The following is a 22,800-nucleotide window of genomic DNA, read 5'->3' on the forward strand; positions in this document are numbered from 1 at the left end:
CAGTGCCGTGCCCCCAGATATTAAATATTTGACCCGACAACATTAAAAATGGCAAATTAAATAAAAGCTTATAAAATAAATGTATTAAAGGGCTGCTGTTAGTGATCGAGCGTGAAATAATAGTGTTTGCTTTGCATAACCAACCAGTGACGTAATGTTATACATATTTTGACTGTCGCACAATGAATAATATAAACTTTCATTTCATGTGATAAAGGGCAGAATCATGTCTTCATTAATATATTCAAAGATAAAGAAATAACTCAAAACATACTCGTGCCGTCCAACAAGGAGACAGTTTTTTTTTAATTAGTGAGATCATAATTTAAACACAAATCTAAGTTAATTTGATATTTCGATACAAACTGTGCCGCGCCCGCGATATTCATGGGATGCGTCATTTACGAACTAACCTTGTTTACGAACTAACCTTGTTTACAAACTAGGCTTGTTTACAAATATAAGCCTTACAAGCTTGTATTTAACTTACCCTGTTTGTTATTGTTTTTGTTGGATCAAATCTTGCAAGTTCATTTTGACCCACTTTCAGTGGTCGGTTAGACTTGAACTTTTGTATAGGTACATACATACCTATATAAGGAGGATGAAAGAAGCACAGTCAATAAAAAGTATAGTCAGCAAAAACCTTACCAAGACCAATCGTAAACAGTAGGTATTTCAAAGTCCCGAAAATTTATTCCGATAATTTCTCCGCCAAAGATTTAATAAGAATAGAAATGAAGCGCAACGCACCTATCTGGGTGAAAAACGGTGTATTTATTTCCGGCACAGTCTCTAACGATAATAATAATAAAGAATCGCCGCTTTGGATCATTGATCAAAGATGTTTCGAGTTCCGAAAGACTTAAGCAAACTAGATTAAGGATGAAGACCAAAAAGTTGCACACCTTAACGCAGGTAGTTAAAATTACAATATTTTTTCCGTTGACACGAAATTAACCATACAAATGTATGATTAATTTTCGTGTCACAATGGAAAAAGTTAATAGTAATTCTAACTACCTGCGTCAAGGTGTGCTACTTTTTGGTCTTCACCCTTAATTGTATCCAGATATTTTTCAGTATATAGATAGAGTAGAGACAGTTTGTAACGCACTTTAGTAAAAAATATTTTCGTAATATTGAGGTTTTTATTTTTCACAACAATTAGACTGAGTGCATTGATCTAGAGAATGATCATTTAATGGCATGGAGAGTCATAGCCGCAACAAAATCTGGAAGGAAATACAAAAGATAAAAATTCCCTTTATCATCAGTTCTGTGACCGCAGCCGTATCAACCGTGAGATCGGCATTGACCTCCCACACCCTCGGCAAAATTTGCGAGAGGAGTCGATTGAATGCATCGACTCAAAATAGCCCGGTACAAGGGAGCTCAATTGCTAAATTAGCCGCAATGCACAGGTACGGTCAGCATCAAAAGTAGCTGGTTCCTTTTTTACTCTGTCACATTAACACATTTGTCAATCTTGTATGGCGCTAAGTACGTGGCTGTAAAACGACAAAGTACAAAAGTAACCAGCTAGTTTTGATGCTGACTGTACCTACTGCACTCGATAGCGGCTTTATGAAACGATTTTTTACTTTGCTAAATAGCCCAGTTGCCTAGTGCAAGGCCGCTTTGTCAGACGAGTTTTTAACCACCGTCACAAGAGGGGTGTTATAGGTTTGACGCCAATGTCTATCTGTCTGTGATATCGTAGCTCTCTAACGGATGGACTGATTTCGATGTGGTTGTTTTAGCGTGAAAGCGAGTTTTCTTGCGGTGGTTCATATCAATCAGTTCAGCCGTTTTTAGATATTGAACTTTGAGATGATAATGTCGAAAGTTTTTCAACTTTTTTTTGAACGGTATTGAACGAAAGTATGGTCACTTAAACATTTTTGTACAAAAATTACTGATGCATGCTATTTTCATATTCGTGTGAAGTATTCAAATATATTCTGTTTATTAAACCAAGATACTAAAATGACGTTTCATGTGTTGCCTGTTTTTTAGGTACATCTCATAAATTTTAATAATGGTTGTGCCACAACCAGAAATCTCCAAAATAAACAGAGTATAGGCAACACACAGATAACTTTAATTTACTCATACATCCATTCGCTGCCAGCTCTTGTAAATTAACCTGTTCATACAGACGTAATGTACTCCTAGTAAATTACAACCTGTATCAGGGTCTTTATATGAACTATGATTAAGTGCATACAGAATAAATCAAGAGTATGCCCTAACCGCACACAGTGATACACCTAAATAACTAGTTGCTCTCAGACCTTTTTTCACTTGCACAATAACGCGGACATGGATGATGAATGAGTAAGGATTTTTTCACAATTGTACATAACACCCAACCTTTAATTTTGTACTATTTATGTACGACGGAAATAAAAATGAAAAGGTTATTTTATCGGATGCCGATGTTACTTTCTTCCGCCCCAATTTTGTATTATGTAAATAAATTCTAATGTATGTGAATAATAAATCAAAATATTCAAATCTTTCAGGTCGAATTTCACCCACTTACAGTGATTGCCTGATGGATTGACTTATGTACAGTCAAGGGCAAAGATATCGACACAGCCAAAGTTACAAAAATATGTATACACGACTTTATGCACTTAACATTAAGGCCGTGTATACATATTTTTGCAACTTTGGCCGTGTCGATATCTTTGCCCTTGACTGTACAGATGTGTAAGTAGGATGACAATGCAAGTACAGTGAAAAATGCTTATATTCAAAATGGCATCGTTTTTAACAAATCTTATTTCTCTTCTATCATGTAATTTTCTGTGTACTTTTTAACCGGTGTGGATACATGTGGCAAGTTGTCGTTCATTGTGGCGGTCTTTGTTCAGTAGTGGACGTCCTCCGGCTGATGATGATGACTATTACTTTTTCTTTAAAGTTTCTGATGTGGTGTCGTATAGTATACTAATCGCACTCACCTCATCTCCTACGCTGAGTATGAACTTAGCGTTGTTGTCCTTCGCTTCAGCCATCAGACCGAAACGCAAGACTTCGGCAAAGTGAAAAAACATCGTCTGCTCTCGCTCCACGCAACGAATGAAGCCGAAGCCGTCCCGAAGGGAACACACTACACCTTGCTCCCGCCTGTTGGAAAAATTAAACCCTTATCTGTCACTAGCATTAATTACAGGAAGCTTCTTGAGAAGTATAGGTATAATAGATGGCACGGAAATAGAACCTATATTTCCCTCTCGCTCGTTTGAGCTAAGTGTGAGCAAGAGTATTTATTTATTTACTAGCTTTTGCCCGCGGCTCCGCCCGCGTGGTATTCGGTTATCGCGCGCTGTTCCCTCGGGAACTGTGCATTTTTCCGGGATAAAAAGTAACCTATGTCACTCTCGGGCCCATAAACTATCTCTATGCCAAAAATCACTTCGATCCGTCGCTCCGTTACAGCGTGAAAGACGGACAAACACACAAACATACAAACACACTTTCGCATTTATAATGTTAAGTATGGATTTTAAAAAAGATTACAGAGTGAACTTACAGTAAATACCAAATCATTCACAATGTCAGTTGTGTTGTGTCAGTTGTGGCTATATCAAAAAGAAGACAGATAGCGGTAGGCTAGTGAGAAAGTGTACATATTGAGAAGTGCACTTTTAGAAACATTGTACGTTCCGATAAAGTGATCCTTCTAAAGAAGTGCACTTTTAGTGAAAGTGTACGTTTGAAGGAAGTGAGTTATTCAAGCCTGACTCTTTACATGGTAGGTACTATTACATAGATACTCGTGGCGCTACCTTTCCCCGGAGACATTGAAGGACTCGTCAAGCAGGGATATGTTAGTAGCTCGCTTGAGCTGGTCCCGCCGGTCTGTGGCCACTTGGAACTGCACCCAGTCGCCGTGCTTCAGCGTGAACTCGCCGCACTGGTCCTTGTCGCCAAACGGCACCTGGAGACCACACTTTGTTTGAACACACGAGAATACAGCAACGCTTGGCCAACATATAGCTCCTACAGTTGCCAATGTTGCAAATTTATCTATAAGTCGGTTTGTTCCGTGGCGTACAGAGCACGGCGCATCATTCTTAGTTTGGAGATTAATTTTCCTTTCGATATTATTATCGATCTAGGTAAAATATGTAAATGAAATTGTAACAAGTATCTTATTTTTCATCATTTTCATGTTTGAGCTCCAAAGTGACTCCAAAAACATTTGATTTTACAAAGTAAGAGCATTTCGGAACTCTATGTAGGCATTCATACTAAAAAAAAAACAGAAACGATAGTAATGTTATCTTGTCTAGCAAACAGGGGAAAATGTGTTTAGTCTTTTAGTCTACTTTTCATGATTCATAACGGCGGATTCATGATTCATAAGTGCAATTTAATGGTGGTACCGGATCAGATTTTGATAATTTACCCGATATGGTGGAGTCCTATCGATATTCCAGATTGACATCAGGAATCAGGGTCCGTCTCGATACGCACGAGATACAGATTGATCTCGATGATACCGAGAATTGAAACTGATGGTCGTTGAGTAGAGAGGACAGATTCGTATAGCCATATGCAGATGTGTCCATATTATGTGTTGCAGATTTCTACAATTCTTCAATAAATTTAATAACTGTTTACAATTTAATGTTACATACACCTGAGGGGCAGTTCAAGCTATGCTCAGTAACTTCGGTATAATTAACCTTTTAACAGCCATTGTCTAAATTATAAGACAAAAATTATCCAGCTCATTTTTATAATTAAGACAAAATGTCATATAGTTTCGGTGTAGATGGCGATACGGGCACGTACGAATGAAAACGTATTAGCGGTTAATCGGTTAAGCTTTAAGGCAAGTTTTAATTGTTCCGAAATTGCAGTAGCTTCTCCCTACCCTAGTAGTTTTTTAATATTTTGACCCATAAATATTAGTTTTCTTTTTTTTACGACAAAAATGTGACAAACGAACAATTGATCTGATGCTAATTAGCCACGCATAGAAAACAGCAACTCAAAAGGGATTACAGCTGATTTGCCATCCTAGAGGCCTAACATAGGAGAGAGATGTTACACACACAGACACACGTTTTTGACTCCGTTGCTCACCTGCGTCTTGTCGGAGACCTATCTTCACATATCCCAAGGTTGAAAGGACATACACAGTCAAAACCGTTCATTGCGACTTCGAAGGGATGGCAATATTTTTTGTTTATTATAAGATAGTGTTGTGACTTTTTCTTGGTCGTTACAACCGATATGTTGTACTGGTGTCGCTATAAACGGTTTCGACTGTCTGTTTTGGTTTCAACTGACCTCAACCTCAGAGTGGTCTGCGGCCCGGTACCGGATGCGCCCGGGCAGCGGATCGTTCTGAGGCACGCGCGCCGTGTTACCCCGCTCCAAAGGCTTCAGCACCTGCCCCCGCATTATCTCGGGGCTGACATCCTCGAACACCACTGAGCCGCTAGGCAGCTTAGTGATATTGCAAGCCACCTCCTTTCCCTAAACAAAACAGAAGACAATGTTTTAACACGTTCGGCCCCGGCAAAGATCCACTCGTCATCATATTGTGTCAAAATAATTCGCGTACCTCCTAAAGGCTGTTAAGCGTAAAGGCTTTTTTTGGCCGAATGTGGCGATCCAAGCTCATATCCTACATCAGTCACAAATACGTGTTACTGGCCGAGTACTGCCTTTACGCAATGTAACGTTTGGCAACCTGTTTCATTTCGCAAACTCTAAAACTGTAAATATTTCAGGATTTATTTCAGGGCCATCATGTAGAACCCTTTAGGTTAGGTTAGGTTAGTTTTATAAAAGTCCTGAAATATTTACAGTTTCAGAAATATTAAACAATTGGGAAATGAAAAGTTGCGAAATGAAACAGGTTGCCAAACGTTATTCGCCGAAACATTAGTAAACCGTTACTGGCATAGGAGTAAGAACTAAAGTCACAGACGTTCACTGGGGCCGAACGTGCTTTCGTGATTTTCGAAGCGGGACATCGGACAAAACCATCCAAGCGCGTTCTAACGCTCTTAATAAAAAAAAGTCTTTATACATATAAACAAACGATTTCGTATCGTACAGGAAAAAAACGATGGCAACTGTACGCCATATCAGGAGGTAAATATGACCATTACTCAGTTGTTACGAGGATAAAATACAGTTGTTTCCAAGTGGATAACATTCTTGAATATAATTTATGTTACCCTAAATGTGCTTGTAAAAGTGTCCTTAATTATCCTATAATCGAGTTTAAGTAATACCTAATTGACATATCAGTGTTTTTAGATTTCTAATCGAAACATAATTTAACTAAAAAAACAACGTTTGTCAACAGCTCTGTTTGCAGACGTTTCGTTTTATTATGTGACATAGTAGACAGTAAAGCGGCAATTACAATGCGTCGTTCACCTAATGCGGTTGCCGAATTTGTTTTAAACTACTTCGGCGAACGACTGTCGCCTTTACATTAGTCTGTCCGTCTACTGCGGCGGCCATATTAAGGCGGTGGCAGCTGTCGCTCTGCACTTTACTTTACTTTACGTGCAGCATGCGGCGAACGACTCAGTGTAATTGCCGCGTAAGTGTGAAGGTTACCAATAACGAAACATCATCATCATCTGTTCTGAATGACGAGAGAATTATTGTGTAACCGTCACGGACTGACGGACTGATGGTCCAGAGTGATAAAAATCAATAGTATTTTATGCAACAGTTGTATAATAGGGGTCAAAAAAGATGAGTGGCGTGAGTTACGATGTGAGCGTAGCGAGCGTAGAGATGTCACGAGCTTTTTTTTGACTTATTTATTAAACTTTGCATAGAATACTTTGCCTACAACTATGTACCTGCTTATTAAATAAAATACAAAATAAAAGAAAAAAGTAAACTTAAACTTTTTCATACTTTAGTATAAAGAAGCCAAACGTAAACATAAAAAAAACAATAACAAACGGTAGGAAATATGATAATTTCAAAATTTCTCTAAGATTTTATATCCAATATGGAACTTTATTATTTAGTGTCAAATGTAAACATGAAAAATGTACGGCTGCACAATGGATACTGAAGCTAATTGAGATAGCAGGATAAATACGAACTTATATAAGGACTTATTTAAAAAAAACAAATATATAAATTACGGATATTTCGTGTTTCATTAACACCGGTCATTACAGGCTGGCAGACGAATCAAAGCCGTACCGGTGCCGGGAACGATTCCGGCTCCAGACGGCAGCCGGATTAATTATAACAGGTGCAATACGACCCCCGTCCGAGTATCGATTGAACTGGAAATACAAGTCAGGTAGATCTGAAGTGAACACTATTGATTAATGTCTAACCGAAACTAACATACATGGTGTTAAAATCCTGTAATAATTTAACTCACGTTGAGGCTACTGATTACTAATACGATACAAAGTGGAAAAATATTGCAATACCAATCAAAAGTATCTAAATTTTCATTGCCATTAATAACGTTGATTCCACCATCCAGAGCTCTATGTTATCTGTCATGGAACAAGCTACATTTGCAGGAAATGATAATAAAGGGTATTTTATAATCTTTTCAACGAAAAATCTAGCTAAATATTAACCAGTCTGAAACTAAAGTCATTACGTTAAGAGCGTTTATACCTGCTGAGCTGGCAACGTTGCATTTTTGTTAGTTTTTCTCGATTATTCCATAAAAAATGAACGAAAATTGAAAATGTGGTCTGTTAGAACTGTTCTTAATTATATAAGTTAATGTGTCTACTCCAATAATTAGTCATGATAGACTTTTATATTCCTTAAAAACGACAAAATGTTCATTAACGGTTTTTAAAGAAAATATAAGTCTATCACGAATAATTATTGCAGTAGACACTTTTTTATTTTCATCCTATTTTTATGGAAAAAATCGAGAAAAACTATCAAAAATGCAACGATGAGAGCTCAGCAGGTATAAACGCTCTTAAGATCACTTAATAATACTGACGAATATCCGTAGTTCTCAGTTTGCAATGGTAGATGTATATTAACAGTAGGAGCGAATTTGTTATATATAGTGGTGGCCACGTAATTAAGAACGATTTGAAGTTCCAGATTATTTTTAACTAAATCATGTCATGTGTAGTCGTGGGTCCTTCTTAGAAGTAACTAGTTACGTTATGAAATAGCCACATGAATAGAGCAAACGGGATTTAGAATAAAGAATAAAATTACTGTAATTTTTTTACAAATTTTGTTTTTATTCTCTTTAGTAACAAATTCAAATAGTAATGAAGCTGGACAAATAATTAAGAACGATTTATTGAACGGTTCGAAAGTTTTTTTATTTGAAACTTAGATTAACTAAATCACACTAACGTGAAGTTTGTACAGAAAAAAAAGCAATGTAATACATTTTAACTAAAATTAATAGTTAGTAGCATGTCCACGGCTTTTTATTACTGCCTTACACCGGCGAGGCATTGAATCTATCAATTTTGACATTTCGCAAGAGAGATAGAGTTCCATTCTTCTAAGAATACGTCATACAGTTCTCTTAAATTGCCACACTGTCGATTTGAAACTTTTTTCTTGACTTCGCACCAAAGATGCTCTATTGCTCTAAGATCGGGGCTGTTGGCTGGCCAATCTAAGACAGAAACTGATTGCGATGTGAGGAATTCCTTAACGGTACGTGCAGTATGCTTGGGATCATTGTCGTGCTGGAATGTCCAAATAACCGGAAGCACGCCTTCAGCATATGGTAACATTGTTTCTTCCAGTATGTTTTTGTATTGAAATTGATCCATGTTTCCTTCTATCAGCCTAACAGGTCCAACACCATGTCCAGAAAAACATCCCCAAATTTTTACATTTCCCCCGCCATGCTTTAAAGTTACTTTTGTGTACTTTGGGTCGGATGCTTTATTTGGAGGCCGTTTTACATATCGTTTGCCATCAGAACATACCCTATTTATTTTTGTCTCGTCAGAAAAAATAACGTTTTTCCACTGTCTGACTGTCCAGTTTTCATATCTTCTTGCAAATGCAAGCCGGGCTTGCCTATGACACCGTTTCAACATAGGCACCTTCCTTGCTATCCTTCCGTGCAACTTTTCTTCCACCAAACGCATTCGAATACTGCGTGCCGAGATTGCTGAAGGGTTGTTTTCGCCAAAATATTCTTTTCTCAACTCATTAGACCCTTTAAAAGAATTTTGTTTTGCCAAACGAACGATATTTCGATCATCTCGACGAGATGACTTTCTTTGTCTAGGTACACGCGGAACATTTGAAGTAGTTTGATACGTAGCAAAATGCTTTATGGCGTGGAAAACCATAGTTTTTGAACATTGCAGATGATCGGCTATGTGTTTATACGACCAATTCTTGTCGCGAAGTTTTAGTATTACTTTTCTTGTAGATTTATCACAACTTTTATTTTTCCCGTTGTTTTTATATGAAGCAATCGCCTTTAAGACTTTTACGGCATTAAATGGCGCCAAAATTATTCAAATAATAACCTAAAACCACAAAGCGGCGGTCCGTTCTCTATTTAAATTTGAATAAAAAATAAACTATTCAGCGTTCTTAATTATATGACCAGCCAGTAAGTAGTAATACTAGGTTTAGATGTAATATATAAAGTTTATCTATTTATTTTTTAGCCAATTATATGTATAAATGAATTTACCGCTAGTAAGGAAAAGTTTTACGATACCGAGAGAAGTACAAAAATATACATACAGTTAGTAACACTTGTCAGTTTGAAAAAATCTTCTCTATAAAAATCGTTCTTAATTATATGACCACAACTGTATATAGGAACTTTGATGGCATCTGACTAGAAAGCAGTCTAGACCAAGATTAGTTTTCTGTATAAAAGGGATGCAGAAAATATTCAGCGATCGATAAAAGGCTACAGACCTTGATATGTAGTTGCGGTAAAATAAGTATGAATCAGTCATGATACACCAACCAATACACCTGTATGAAAAATCATATCAGTATCATCCATACTAATATTATAAATGCAAAAGTGTGTTTGTATGTTTGTCAGTCTTTCATGTCGAAACGGAGCGACGGATTCGACGTGATTTTTGGCATAGAGATAGTTTATGGGCCAGAGAGTGACATAGGCTACTTTTTATCCCGAAAAAATGCAAATCCCGAGGGAACAGCGCGCGATAACCAAATTCCACGCGGGCGAAGCCGCGGGCAAAAGCTAGTTACGTTATGTAGTTGTCTAATGTGTTACAAGTGAAGTGATTATACGAGTACCTACAGCGATTTTCTTAGTAAATAAAGGGTTGGAAAATCATTTCCCCAAATTCGTTACTTCCTGGTAGCAAAATTTCCATTCGCGTTTTTTTTTTTCAAAAAGCCGTGGTGGCCTAGTGGTTTGACCTATGGCCTCTCAAGCAGAGAATCGTGGGTTTCAAACCCCGGCTCGTACCTCTGATTTTTTCGAAATTCATGTGCGAAATTACATTTGAAATTTACTACGAGCTTTACGGTGAAGGAAAACATCGTGAGGAAACCTGCACAAAAACCTGCGAAGCAATTCAATGGTGTGTGTTAAGTTCCCAATCCGCACTGGGCCCGCGTGGGAACTACGGCCCAAGCCCTCTCATTCTGAGAGGAGGCCTGTGCCTAGCAGTGGGACGTATATAGGCTGGGATAATGATGTTTTTTCCCAATATGAATCGACACAGAAACGTAGTTAGGTTTAGGTATGTTATGTGATGACCAAAACTACAGGAGCTCCGCTACACTGAGTCTGTGTCGACTCTGATTGTGAAAAAACACTAATGTGAAAAATAAGCTTCAGTAAAAAAAGTATATTGGCAAAAAAAGCGAATGGAAATATTGCTTCTAGGAAATAGCGATTTTGGGGAAATGAATAACCAGTCAAAAACATACTTAAATGTCACATTCTGTCTTTATTTTGCTGTAATTTTAAGAGGAGGCCTGTGTGAAAAATACGGGTCAAGATTGCTCACCTTAATTTTAATGCTAAAAGAATATGAAGTATGGCTATTGCCCGCTAATTCGCTCTCATGTTGCGATAATTTATTGCCCTTTGCTTTTATTTTGTTACTGAAGAACCTTTCTCCCTGTATAATATGTAATATGTCACCAAATCGAAATTATTTTTTATTAAATAAATAAAACAATACTATGTTAAGTTTCGGTGGGCCTGACCTGACATTATAGTATGCTAGCCCAATGTTCCAAAGTCAACCGTTGCGACTGTGCTAATGCCAAACAAATAAAAATCGTAATTGATATGTCGTAGGACGTAGCGTGGGCGAGTCGGGCGGGTGGTGACGGTTCGCTAACCGCACTCATACGCACCTACGTATACCTACAAGGCATTGAATTACTTTTAGTAGGGGAGCCCAAGAGGGGATTTTGGGATTCACCCGAGCGTGTCAGATTGACATAAGGAAGGATACTGGCAACCTGCTGAGTGCATAAACACCTATGTAAGTATAAGTCCATCCTACTAATATTATAAATGTGAAAGTTTGTGGAGATGTTTGGATGGTTTGTTACTCAATCACAAACCGCTGCACCGATTTGGATGAAATTCGGTATACATATAGTTTGAGTCCCCGGGAAGTACATAGGATAGTTTTATCCCGGAAAATTGCATAGTTCCCGATAGCGATAAACGAATACTACGCGGACGGCGCGGGCAACGGCTATATGTAATATAAGTAACATGTCGTTTTTCTTTCAAAAATTTTGTTGCGAGCTTGGGTCACTTCCGGATCGTCAGTCTTTTGAATGGGCTCCTTTTTAGGGTTTACTTAACATCCCCTTTGGATAACTAACGCACTGGAATTTATTTTAAATATTTTTATTTCCTACACTTCCGGATGACTACCTCCACCACGCAAGTCGGCAGATGAACACTTTCGGTATTAGCATGGGCATCTAAACTACAATATCTGACACGAAAAGTATTTCCATGTAATTATTATTATTTTACGTATGTGAAAATCAGTAGACGCTTGCCCACCACAGGAACGGGAAACAAACCTTTTTCTTCCTATCAACGAATCTAGAAAATCTAATAGCTCGCGCTCGACGCTCGAGTAAATCCCCATTTAGCATCATGAGCTCCCCTACTATTTGTAGCGAGTCGAGCTACAGTGCAGTGCGATGAGGGGTGGATTAAAGGAACATTGATTGGGCTCGCTACGGGATTAATTATTATTTTTAATGACTCTTCGATCTATAAGAGCTCTGCCTCACTGGGATGCCATGTCGTCGCTAACTATGTTGACTATATAAAATTAATGACCGTTGACAAGCGAGTTAGCTGCCATTCATCGCTCAAGCAACTAAGTTGCCTTTTGTCAATTTAACCAAAGTAATTTAAGATTACAAACTTAATCCAAAACTTTTAAACTTTTGAATAAGATCCCTGCCGACGACGCCGTGAAAGAAAAACGACAAGTATTTATTTTAGGTAAATTTTGTGTAAGCCCCCTGTTATGTGGCAATTATCGCTTAAAGCCTTTAACTTAATCAAGTATAACCGTCCTAACGCAGTGATTTTTAGGTATTATGCCCTGTTTATCCATACTATACTATACTATAATATTATAAATGTGAAAGTGTGTGTGTTTGTATGTTTGTCCGTCTTTCACGTCGAAACGGAGCGACGGATCGACGTGATTTTTGGCATAGAGATAGTTTATGGGCCAGAGAGTGACATAGGCTACTTTTTATCCCGGAAAAATGCACAGTTCCCGAGGGAAAAATAAAAGTCTACGCGGGCGAAGCCGCGGGCAATAGCTAGGTATCTCTATAAAAACAATAAAAGTAGATTCCCTTGGTGCACTTCGTTGTCAACTAACATTATTGCAAATTTTTAAGACTTCAAAAACGGAGGCAAAGTCTTTTTTCGTCTGTATCTAAGTATCTATTATTTTTTACACAGGTAAGATTACGTAATGAACCTACATTGACCAAGGTTTCGACAATTGTAGCCGGTATTTTTGTGTATTCAAAAAGCACGAAACGAACAAACAATGAAAGTGCCAAAGAAGCCACAGTAAAACCCCTTATTTCTTGGAGAAAAAAATCACGTGGCACAGAATTTACTGGAATACTCGGAAAAATCTATACTTACTTTAAAATAGCATGGCGCCTGTGAGCAACTCGATTACTGCTGGGTCGCATATATAACTTGACGTCAGAAATGACAAATATGGAAATTTTTGTGCACACTTACTGCACGGTGTTTTATCGGAAGACATTCCTAACTCACGCTTCTCTCTCTCTGCGGATTGCCCAATGAAAATGTTCACAATACGTTACATATAGAGGTTGGCTCATTTAGATCGGTCAGTATGGGAAAATCTGAAACTATAAGACGAAGTACGAAGATCTGTTCTTATGAATCATGTCATCGATTTTAATAATAAGAAAAACTACATTGATACATTTAAAAAAAAAATTACTCAGTTCGGGAATCGAACCCGGTCGTTTTGAAAAATAACACATACATTATTTCTATTTGGATATCGGTAGTGTAGGTTATGACTTCATAAGCAATCAATGTTACTATAAATAAACATGGTATCTATAAAAGAAATAAAATTCATTGTACAATACAATACAATACTTGACTCTTTATTGCGCACCAGCACATAGCAAGCAGTACAGAAAAACAGAATTGTATTTCATATTCTTAAATATAAGTTTTATTTTTCAAAACGACCGCGTTCAATTCCCGAGCTGAATACAAGTTTTTTTAATATGTATGAATGCAGTTTTTCTTGTTACTAAAATCGATGACATCCTAAGAACATAATCTTCGTATGTCTTATAGTTTCAGACTTCCCCATACTGACCGATCTAAATGAGCCATCCCTGTATAGAGAGAGATAATGAATTTCCGTCTGGAAAAGTCGAATCTCAATCGGTATACGACGGCACCCGAAGTATCAATCAATTATTGCATTAAATGAGTGACATGACATTATCATATGTTTTAATATGGAAGTTTATTATTCAGTGTCAAAAGTTAAAACGGCTTTACGATGGGCACTAAAGTTAAAAGAGAGAGCACGATAAATACGAACTTTTCCGATAAAACACGACGGAAAGCATTATGCACTACATCGCTACTGCTCAGCTGTACTCACGTTTCTAGTTTGAATGATGAACTCGACGTCGTCACCGAGCGTCAGCTCCTCTTTGGTCTTAGTTTCGGAGTAGTGGAAGAATATCTCCTTGACCACGTCAGCGCGCTCAATGAAGCCAAAGTTGTCCTTCATGGAGCACACGACGCCGTGGTACTTTACTGGGTGCACGGGATTCTCGAAGCGGACGTGGCACGCGCCCAGTGTGCCTCTGTAACGGACATGAGGAATAACAATTGGGCCAATAATGTGATGGTTGCTTTGGGCCTGGTAATGTTATAGCCAAAATAGTTTAGGCTCTGGCACACTAGCGGAAATTGACATTCGGAGTCTGAGATGTCATAGACGACTTTATAAAGCTAAAGTATTAAAACTGTTGTTTGTAGTGAATCATCATCATCAGTACGCAAATACAAATCTAGTGGATAATGTTTTTCCATCGAATTTCTCAACTAGCTTCTGAAGTTTACAGAAAAAAAAGAAGATAAATACGAACTTAGATGATAAAATAATGTAGTGAATACAAGCATACTAGGCACGATGCCCCGGGTAGGAGAGATACAGGGTTTAGATATTTTTTAATCTATATAATTGTTATCGTTTCTTTTTATACTATAATTAAATAATATTGTAAATCTCTCAGTGAATACATATTATGTAGGGTATTTGAAAACATTATCCAATACTTTTCTAAAATAAAAATAAGTTTTAACCCGAAAAACCTAATTTTCGATTAACTGCAAAATTAAATTTTTAGTAACATTCAATTAATAAATAGTTAGTCAATTGAGTTGAGGTGGCTAACTAGAACATCACAGTTCTCTGGTACCATACAAAATGTATGAGTGCATTTTGACATGTTAGCTCATAAAAACTATATCAATTGATCAGTGGCGGACTAACAGTGTGGGCGAAAGGAGTGACTCGTCCCGGGCCTCCAGTCCCAGGCGGCCTCCATATGTCCTCTTAATCAAGTCCTGGACAACACTAAAATATGCTTATACTTACATCAACTTTTAAGACGGGGGGGGCTCATTCAGCTTTGCCGCCCCGGTCCCCGAACGACATTAGTCCGCCACTGAATTAATCGATATCAAATACAATATTATGCTGTAAGCTCGTGTCCTCACCTCTGATTGGTAGCAATTTGAAAACTGACAGCGTCGCCGGTATGCAGGGTTACGTTACCCTCGACGTCGTCCTTCGTGTAAGGCAAGAAGAAGCATTCACCGCGTTCTCGTAAGATATCCTTCCTGTATTGTCGCCAGAGCCTTCGCCCTTTACCTCAGTCGTTACCGTGCCCGTCACTCGCGCTTCGCTCAATACCTACGGAGGAGGAAAAGTAAAAGCTACAGTCAGTGCACCATCAGTATACCCCCTTATCAAGCTGAAAGAAAGCTGTTGGACCTATAACACTACCACAACAATCATCATCATCATTTCAGCCGTAGGACGTCCACTGTTGAGCTCATGTTGTCCAGTTGCTTCGGTTAGAAGCGCGGCATTAACCAGTCATCCGCACATCTCGTTCGTGGAGTTCCTACGCTGCGCTTGCCGATCCAAGGGCGGTTCTCGAATGGACCACAAGAAAAATGGTCAATAACCTTAGTGGAACCTTCAATCTTAATTATATTTTAAATAAGGAAAAAAAAAACTTACCACTTCAGGTGCTATTTTGGTAACGGTGGAAGCTATAGGTTTTCCAGTGCGCCTGTCATACGTCATCTCAAATTCGACGGGATCTCCAATTTTAAGATGTTCAATGTTACCACTAAATTGGCTAAAGTGAAAGAACAAGCGCGCCTGCCTCTCACAGCATTGTATGAAGCCGTAGGAATGCTAAAAACAAAAGTACTCATTATTAAAATTGAAGATAGTTACCGCAATATACACAGTGTTATTTTTGATTTCCGTTACTTTGAAGAGAACATTTAACAGGTTAAATGAAGTTAATTTCACCAAGACACTAGTGGCTAGTGGCCTAACTCTTATTGTTTAAAAGATAATAGAATTAGGATAATTAATAATTATGCGCAATAAAATTAATTTATGACTTTTTTAATGTCTGTAATATTTTGCTAAAGACTGTTAAAAAAGTGGTTCTTATGATGTCTTTCTTATGCGTAACGTCAGTGTCACTCGTCAAGAGTGACTGTAACTGTTTGTGTCACTTCAAGTTTACAAACAGAACTGAACCGTCAAATAAGCAAGAGGGGAATATGATTTCAGGTACTACTTCCCTGCCGCCTATTATTATATTAACATAGGAAAATCCACCTTCTGTGTAGAAGTGGTGTAAAAATGAAAGTTTCTTGTTTAGTAAAAAATATTCAGAGGCCGTATTGCCTAACGTTTCTGATGCTCGCGATCGCAATTAAATGACAGTTTTTGTAAGCTAAATCTGTCATTTCATTACGATCACGAGCAGGGTTGGCATGATTAAATTTTTTCAATAAAAATCATTGATTAAATAAAAAATTTATATTTGTCAAATAAATCAAATATTTAAATTTAAGTACATTGTGTTAGAATTATTATAAATATAAATATTATAATATTTAAAAAGGAACACACACTTTCCAGCTTTTTCCGTTCTTAATCTGTTCTTGACTTAAGAATGTACTTAATCCAACTCGACCACTGATGCGGGTAATGCGATGGCCCCAAAAACTGTCTCAAATTGGATATCGTCAGACTTTGAAAAAAACTCGTATCTAAAATCAATATGTCAACAAAATTGAACCTTGACATAATGTTCTTAAAGTTCACTCGGAAAAAATATTTATTTGGAGGCACGAGTTTTTTTTAAAGTAGTGACGATATATGTATTTGGTTTTGCGTATCTTCATATTTATTGGTATATTTGCGTATCCTCGTATTTTTAGAGACCCACTTGTTCGTTTGCCATACAGTCGAATAAAAAAAAATTTTTTTAAATCTAAAATACGTTTTTTGGATTTTTTGCAACAAATCGTGATTTTTTTCCAACCCTGATCACGAGCGTCAAAAACGATAGGCAATACGGACACTGGTCCGCATTATGCAAGCAGTAGCCAACCAGTTGTGAAATCACATTTATAATATTTGTTATGTAAAAATTGAGCAATTCGTTTGTCACGATGATGGAACTAATGAACTAAACATCATATGTCATATTTAATTCATCATCATCTTAAATAAAATATTCATAATGTATGCTTGACTCCTAACTGCATTACGCCTTACGCCATCCTCGATCGTCTTGCGTTATCTTGTCACTTGCTCAGTCCGATATTTTTGTAACATATTAACATTATACTAATAAGTAAAATAGCGTCCCGAACTAACGTACAGAAAATAACAAGGTGTTTTTTTCTCTGTGTGCGTGCCCGTATTTTAGTTCAGTGGTATTAGTCTAGGAATGTAATTTCTACGGACTTCGTAAGAGAATTATTATTCCATATAAGATATAACCTCTAATTCGTTGTCCCGGGGCCTGAAACTATCTCCATACCAGATTTCATCTCAATCGGTTTAGTGATTCAACCCTTTTCCAGGCATAGTGTGCATATGGCGACCACATAAATGTACACAAATATTCGTTCGACCTTGCTAAATTTACAACATCGTTAAAAATATTATTCGTTTTGAATTAATCTCTCATAGGTAAACAAGAAAGAACTATGATTCATTTTGTGGCAACTTATCTAAATTCGCGAGACTTGGAAAAGGATGCATTAAGCATGTAGAGATAAAAGACAGACTCTAACTTGTAAATGTGAAAGTTTGTAAGTCTGTTTGTTTGTTACCTCTTCTATCTAAACCACCGAACCGATTTAGATGCAATTCGGTATAGAGATAGTTTCGAGTCTCGGGGAACGACATATGATAGTTTTTATTCCGGAAAATTGCGGAGTTCCCGCGGGATAGTGAAAAATAATACGGAGACAGAGTCGCGGGCAACAGCTAGTTTATAATATTAGAAAGCCGGAAGTACGGCTATACTCCTAAAATGCCGTTTTCTTTTAATACCGGATATTTTGCTATCCAAATAAAGTTATAAGTAGCAGCGACCTTGTTACGCCTAAATAACAGCGACTTTTTACTTAAATACCTACGCATATCTTTACATGAATTAAGTACCTATGCAATGTAGGTATCAAATATCAACTGTTTGTAAACAGTTTAGAGCCGAATGATAAAAGCAAGGTTACTAATATTTTTATGATCGGTATTTAGGTATTGATTCTATGTTAATGATTTAAAAGAGATGATTAAGTTATTTTATGCAAAGATGTTTTTATAAAAATTAAACACAAATGACGTAATAAAACGAGTTTAAATTGTTGTCTATACGAAGTGAGTTTACGACATGTAAACGATAAGAATATCGATAAAGACATCGACTAGGTTTTCATAAAGTGAATAAAAATAGAGTTTAACCCTTTTCCATACCCGGTGAAATTACTGGCACTTCAGGTATCCCATCTTAGGCCTCTAGGTTGGCATTGCATCTGCAATCCCTGTGGTGTTGCAGGTGTCTATGGGCGGTGGTGATCTCTTACCATCAGGAGACCCACTTGCTCGTTTGCCATCCAGTCAAATAAAATAAATAAATAAATAATATACCCCGCCAATTTAAGCACGATCATAATCATAGTTTTATATTGTTTACTTGAAAACGTATAGTATTTTTAACGACTTCAATTGATTTTGCATCATATTGTAAGTACAGCAGGGTCGAATATTTGTGGACATCTATGTGGTCAATATAATATAACAGGTACGTAGGTACAGTTTTGGGCGAGGGTTTAAAGCTAGAAACACACGGAGCGGAGCGGTGCGGCGCTNAACTGATTTTGAAATAAGAACAACAAGCTACTGCGTTCTGAAATCAATTTAAATTACGAAGTTCGTAAGGTTGCGTTTGCGGGCAAGGAAGGGATATTTAGAGGCTTTCAATATAAAATCTTTAGCTTCAAGATTAAGGTGGATTTTGTGTGACTTTGTCTATTATTGTGGGAGTTTTCCAATGGAGTTTTGTTGTTTTTTTGTCTCGCACGTGTTGTCTTAAGGCTTGGGCGTAATTCAGGAGCCAGATCACTGTAAAGAGTCAATTAGTTCGCACATAGTAAAGAAATTTAGAATAATTAATTATTTAAAGTAATTCGATAAGTTGTTAGTGGAGTAATAACATTTATTTGCGCGGAGTTGGGCTTGATTGTAAGTTAAAAGTGACAGTTAAGGAAGTTCGGCTAGGTTACATTTTATTTGTGATTTAAGTAGTTGGTTTTTAATTGAAATGATCAGAGTAAAGGTGAGATGGTTTTTGATTTTCTTTCGATTTTAATTTTAGATGGATGTGCCTTTTTCTGTAGGTATGTTGTAATTACGGACAAACGGAATTTTTGCTCCAAGTAAATGTAAGTTTTTTTATGAACGAAATAGTTTTTTCTATAGCACGATAGCTGAGATTTGAATCCCAACTCTTGGCTATCGAATAAATTTTAAAACAAGCCAGCCGCGCAAAGAAAGCTTTTTCGTTACTGAAAATCTTGGAGTAATTGAATTGGCATTTTCAAAACACATTATAAATGAGGATTTTATTTGATTAAATGTTACAATAATGAAGAAATTTTGCTTTGCGTTTGCGATTTTTGTATTTGCTAATTTTTTTTTTTTTCAATTTGCTTCCAGGATAAAAAATCAAATGCGCGCCGATCGCGTATAAATATATCCTTCTTATCTATCAATGGGCTATTACACCTATGGGTGTTTTCGGAGGCGAACAATCAAGCAAGCTTTGTTTTATTTGTGGGTATGAAAAACTGTCGATTTTGCCCTTTTCCCCGTAGATTCATCAGCCAAATATAATAAGATAAATAAATAAATAATAATATCACGGGACAATTCACACCAATTTTGACTTAGTCCCAAGTAAGCTTAGCAAAGCTTGTGTTATGGTACTAAGCACGGATATAATATAATTATATAGAAGATATGATTTAAATACTTACATTTAAACACCCAAGAACCGAGAACAAACATTCGTATTTTTCATACAAATATTCTGCGCGACACGAGAATCGAATCCGGGACCTCAAGCTTCGTAGTCAGGTTCTCTAATCACTAGGCCATCTGCGTCGTCTGGTAGTATATACCCTAAAGTTGATAATCGTTTGCATGTCACAAAACAGTGCCAATAGACGTGTCTGTCAACTTGAAGTTCGACTTTAGCGACAGATGCATTTGATAGGAACTTGTTTAACCCTTAATTGGGCATGGCGAAAGTATTGAATTTAGGATATTACAAAGATATGTATATTTTTTATGCAGGTAGAAGATAAAAACACCATACTTAGTTTTTATATTTTTTTTTATTTATATAAAAAATTAACGTGGAATATACGCCTTCAGGCCATTATAAGTCTCTGGTTTCCATCTACTAGATTTTTTAAATAATTATTTTAATACATTTATGTGCAATTTACACTGCCTTTAGGTCAGGCATCTTTAAGTGGAACTTTTTAAAACATGGAGCACCATATAAAGTGACCTGGCATATACCTACCGCTGTTGAGGCCAGTTTTTCCTCAACATTTTGCCTAAAGGATCCATATTATACGCAGGCTCTCTGTAGGTTCCTTGTAATGCTTCATCAGGTCTTGACTGTAGGGATTTTTCATCATAGGGCTCCAAAGGAAGTGGAGCTTCTGATATGCCTTGGCTGGGATCAATCAGGACTCGCCAGTAGTGACTCTCAGACAGGCTTAGGGGAATACCCTTACAGCTATATAATTTACCAATTAAAATATCATTATGCTCAGGCATATTATATTTTAATTGCTATAAATGCAGTTAGTGTTACTTGACATGATTGAATAATATCATGATTTTTTATTATAATCAAGTTAGTAATACTAAACACTTAGTTAGAAACACTGGCATTTTCTTGGACGCTTTGTCTTGTACTGCTTCTTATTGACACAAATCGATGGACGGCTCACCTGAATAAGATTTGAGTGTAAACAAAAAAGGAATCATACTGTAATATATTGAAAATTTTTAAAAAAATACTCACAAAATAAAATGTATCTTCGGTATATCCGCATTTTTAATTTGATCTTATTTCGCGTTGATCCAAACATTATTGTCCAGCATAAAGCTGTTATCTGACTGCTCGCTCTCTGAGGAGCTCATGAGCATACTGAGAGCTATATCCATATGATCGCTTCTAGAGAAGTCGAGAGATTTTTTGATCTGCAAATATAACAACATGTATGGATAAATGTGATTTATTAAAGGTCTGAAGTATTAATTTCCCACACGGTGAAAACTACCATCCTTATGCGGTCACAAGTACAATATTTCCCACAACTTTTAAAGGTCGAAAATCACTGAAATACTACCGTATCACTAAATATAATACGTGTATGTAATACAACTCAAAATCTATCGAATACAACTATTCAATAAAATTACCGTATTTTTTCGCGACATGGTGATTTTTAAAAAATATTCCGTACGTATTCAGCTTTATTTTGTTGACACCAACTGACGTTTCTGACTTTGACATGTGTCAAACATGACATGTTTGCGTTTCGTTTCCCGATTTTATTTTGGGCACAGACAAATCATACAGTTTTTATATTTGACACTAAGAGGGATATAGCTACCTTCAGAGCGATAACAGCATCGCAAAATATAAGTGGGAAATATACTCCTTTGCGACAATTATAGGAACTTAAAAATTGATAGACCACTTATTTGGCTGATGGTACATAAATTACGCGGTAGAGGCCGGCGAAGCGGCTGAGGGGCTACTATAAAATTCGAAAATCGAAGTTCGTATCGTACCGTCCCTCTCACTCTCCAGCGTCAGCGGGACGGCAAGATATGAAGTTCGAATTTTGCACTTCGTAGTATAGGTCCCAAGCCAAGTATAGGGCCGAAGGTCCAAACCTATGTAGTTTATTTCGGAAATAATACGGTATTTGACTATTTTGTACATGTTTTATAAATTAAACTAGACAATGTTATCGAATAGAGAAACAAATTTTAAGCTAAATTTACAAATAACAAAGTTATAAAGGTTTGAAAATCAAGATTAGACAGAGAAAGACAAACTGGCATGTGACGTCACACGCCAGTAGCGCCATACTTGCTGCATAGAGAAAAGCGTTTGAGAAAGAGACAGGTAATAGATTTTTCAAAAATCACTATAAATCCAATTTTCAACCCATTTAAGTTTTCTCTTCGCTAAATACTGTCTGTATATATATATTTTCATAATAATATTAAGATATGGCAAATTCAGGAGTTGTCAAATACCGTATTATAATTACAGTGCTGGTTATGTAAAATAATTATGTACCGGGAATAAGGGGAATTTTAACCAGGCTATTAAAAAAAATCATTTCATTTTCTTTTCATTTCAATTCACACCGTTGCTATTAGAAAATAATGAAAAGCTAGGTAGAGCTTGTTTGAGCTAAGATGACGCGTGCGCGTGCCTCACTGAACTAAACCAGTTCATTTTGTCTAATTAGACGGCAATTTTTTTCAATAACCGCCTAAGTCTAACGAGGAACTAAACCCCGTTAGACTCAGGGGGTTATTGTAAGATTTGCTGTCTTACTTATCATAATAAACTGATTTAGAGTGTACTTATATGATTTAG

General features: G+C 36.9%; 1 protein-coding gene and 1 long non-coding RNA gene across 2 annotated transcripts in view; both read right to left on the reverse strand.

Annotated features, from left to right (window-relative positions):
- Positions 1 to 22,800, reverse strand: part of LOC141436486 (RNA-binding protein Unr-like) — a 50,083-nt gene that overhangs the window by 14,845 nt on the left and 12,438 nt on the right. Inside the window, 7 exon segments of the mRNA XM_074099492.1 lie at positions 2,973 to 3,138; positions 3,801 to 3,952; positions 5,314 to 5,502; positions 14,145 to 14,352; positions 15,272 to 15,374; positions 15,377 to 15,467; positions 15,801 to 15,980. Coding sequence (XP_073955593.1) covers positions 2,973 to 3,138; positions 3,801 to 3,952; positions 5,314 to 5,502; positions 14,145 to 14,352; positions 15,272 to 15,374; positions 15,377 to 15,467; positions 15,801 to 15,980 — 1,089 coding nt within the window.
- On the reverse strand, positions 20,949 to 21,748 carry LOC141436494 (uncharacterized). The gene is made up of 3 exons (XR_012452313.1): positions 21,603 to 21,748; positions 21,202 to 21,380; positions 20,949 to 21,127 (listed from the first exon to the last, which is right to left on the reverse strand). It is a non-coding gene; the product is annotated as an uncharacterized lncRNA (long non-coding RNA).

The sequence above is a fragment of the Choristoneura fumiferana genome, chromosome Z (assembly GCF_025370935.1).
Source record: "Choristoneura fumiferana chromosome Z, NRCan_CFum_1, whole genome shotgun sequence".
NCBI classification, from domain to species: Eukaryota; Metazoa; Arthropoda; class Insecta; order Lepidoptera; family Tortricidae; genus Choristoneura; species Choristoneura fumiferana.